This window comes from Electrophorus electricus, chromosome 21, assembly GCF_041902795.1.
Source record: "Electrophorus electricus isolate QZ-2024a chromosome 21, ASM4190279v1, whole genome shotgun sequence".
In the NCBI taxonomy this organism is placed as follows: domain Eukaryota; kingdom Metazoa; phylum Chordata; class Actinopteri; order Gymnotiformes; family Gymnotidae; genus Electrophorus; species Electrophorus electricus.
The window spans coordinates 13,652,501-13,655,000 of NC_137517.1; the positions used below are offsets into that span (position 1 = coordinate 13,652,501).

Genomic DNA, 2,500 nt, shown 5'->3' on the forward strand with positions numbered 1-2,500 from the left:
GGAGCTAACCGCTGCTGGGCGTCCTTGTTCTTACCAGTGAGAACCAGCCTGAGCTGGCTAATTTGCATAATGCGGGACCGGCCCCTCCCCATCGACTTCCATTCGTTCTCGGCTGACTGGCTTTTTTGCGGGTGACACGGTCATGCCTGTAGGAGGGCGAAGGGGCGGTACCCGACCAGCGTCTAGCGAATGCTGGGGGGGGAGGGGGCGGGGCCCGGCCGGCGTGCAGCCAGTGCTGGGGGAGAGGGGGGGGGGCCCGGCCGGCGTGCAGCCAGTGCTGGGGGAGAGGGGGCGGGGCCCGGCCGGCGTGCAGCCAGTGCTGGGGGAGAGGGGGCACGCCAGCCGGTCCCGTGGGACGACTGGGTGATGTGAAGAGAGTTACTGTGGATGAATAGGGAAGACCACAATCACACACACACACACACACACACACACACACACACACACACACACACACACACACACACACACAGAGTTGTCTTTCAAAGATAGTCTTTCATCTGTTATAGAAAGCTCAAAAACAAAAGATGCACTGCTCCTTCGGGAGAGAAACTCAGGTTTCTCTCTCATGCTGTGTTGGGGGGGGTTCTGAATGAGGGAGAATGTGCATAAGTCACTGTTACAACCCATAAGCTTTTAAGTTTTGTGTTCACAAGTGTAAGTGGAGCTCTAACAAGTGTTTACGTGTGTGTGTGTGTGTGTGTGTGTGTGTGTGTGTGTGTGTGTGTGTGTGTAGGTCTCAGATGCCCGGAACCCTGTCAGAACAGTGGAACATGTGAACTCTCACCCACTGGGCAGGCAGTTTGCAGGTGAGTCCAACAATCACAACCACCAACATAAGAAACTAATGAAGTTCTCTGTAAGACATGCAGAAACCCACCACAGACACAGTGCTGTAGCGGGAGAGCGCCTAAAGTAAAATGGTGTGCGTGCGTGCATGTACATGAACGTGCATGCACACACTCTCCCAGAGGCACTCGATAGTCTCCTCCTCCCGTGGACCGTTAGCACCACCCCCAACGCCACTCCTGCCCTCTCTGCTCCAAACGGCAGTCTCCCAAAACCTATTCAGCGCATTCAGTCTGACAGCTGGCCTTCTCTGCTATTGTCCTACACACACACACACACACACACACACACACACACACACGCTCACTCACATAGTGACTAGACATACTTCTTGTGGCCTCTTGAATTGTTTATCCCTCTTGAACACGTACGCACAAATAAACCTAACTTGAACACACACTCACAAACACGAACACACGAACACACTTTAACGTCCGGAAGTGAGCCCACGGCACCCGTCGTGTTCAGGAGACGCCTTGCGTGTTTTTCGCTTCCTCGCCAAGGTTTTTGTTGTTTTTTTTTTCTTACATTTTCATCCACCTCTTTCTCGCTCGCCCTTTCGCTCTGGCTGTATGCGCGCGCGCTTGCGCGCCATCATTTTTCAGCTCTCTCCCTCTTTCTCACTCACACACACTGTTTCTCCAATCCCATTACTCCTGCAACCATCTGCCCTCGGAACAGGACACCATTCAGATGGAGTGTGTGTGTGTGTGTGTGTGCACGTGTGTGGAACCCTGATAGGGTTGGGGAGCAGATTAGGAGGGGGGGTTTAAAGATTTGAAAGCAAACAAGTGTGAGAGACTGTTGGCAACATCTCACGTAACCCTTCCTCTCTCCTCTCTCTCTCTCTCTCCTCTCTCTCTCTCTCTCTCCTCTCTTCTCTCTCTCCTCTTTTCCTCCTTTCTTTATCTCTTGTGCATAAGAAATAAATGAATAAATTGAACGAATGAGTGAATAAATGAATGGGTGAATGAATGAATGATGCAGCATAGGTACTAGAAAGGCACTTGGGCATGTGGTGGTGTATGTGCACAGACACACACACTCACACACACACGCGCGCGCACACACACACTCACACACACACACTCACGCACACACTACACACTCACTCACACACACACACACACACACACACACACACACACACGTGTACAGACGCACACAGTAAGTCCAGCTTGAAGTGTCAGTGTGTAAAAAGGAAGTGAATTTGTTTTGGTTGCTTTTATCCAAAAAAGAAATATCCTCCCTGTGAGTGATGCCTTTCCTGCATGGATAGTTTCCCACAGACAGCAGTGTGTGTGTGTGTGTGTGTGTGTGTGTGTGTGTGTGTGTAGTGTGTGTGTGTGAGTTTGAGTGGAGGCTCATATACATTTCTCTGCTGACTGCTAAAGAACAGCACCATCACGGCTCACTTTACTGCCAATTGCCAACATGGTATGGCGCCCCCTGCAGGAATAGTGCTGCAGCTCCACATTTTTGCCTTATTGGTTAGGAGCTCCACTGCCATGGCCCAGATCCCTTGGCCCGGAATGCTGGTTTTCCCTCCTACCTAGGACTGGTTTTTCCACGTCGTTTGTAAACTGCGTTACAAGAACTCATCTGAGCAGGGTTGCGTACGAGCGACCCCGAACCCCTCAGAAAGACAGGG

General features: G+C 51.6%; 1 protein-coding gene across 2 annotated transcripts in view; it reads left to right on the plus strand.

The window, feature by feature from the left end:
- notch1a (notch receptor 1a) overlaps nucleotides 1-2,500 on the plus strand; it is a 25,500-nt gene that overhangs the window by 1,796 nt on the left and 21,204 nt on the right. For both annotated transcript variants that reach the window (XM_035521560.2, XM_081704533.1), the window contains exon 2: nucleotides 737-809. In XM_035521560.2, the coding sequence (XP_035377453.1) occupies nucleotides 737-809 (73 nt within the window). The remainder of the gene's footprint in view (nucleotides 1-736; nucleotides 810-2,500) is intronic.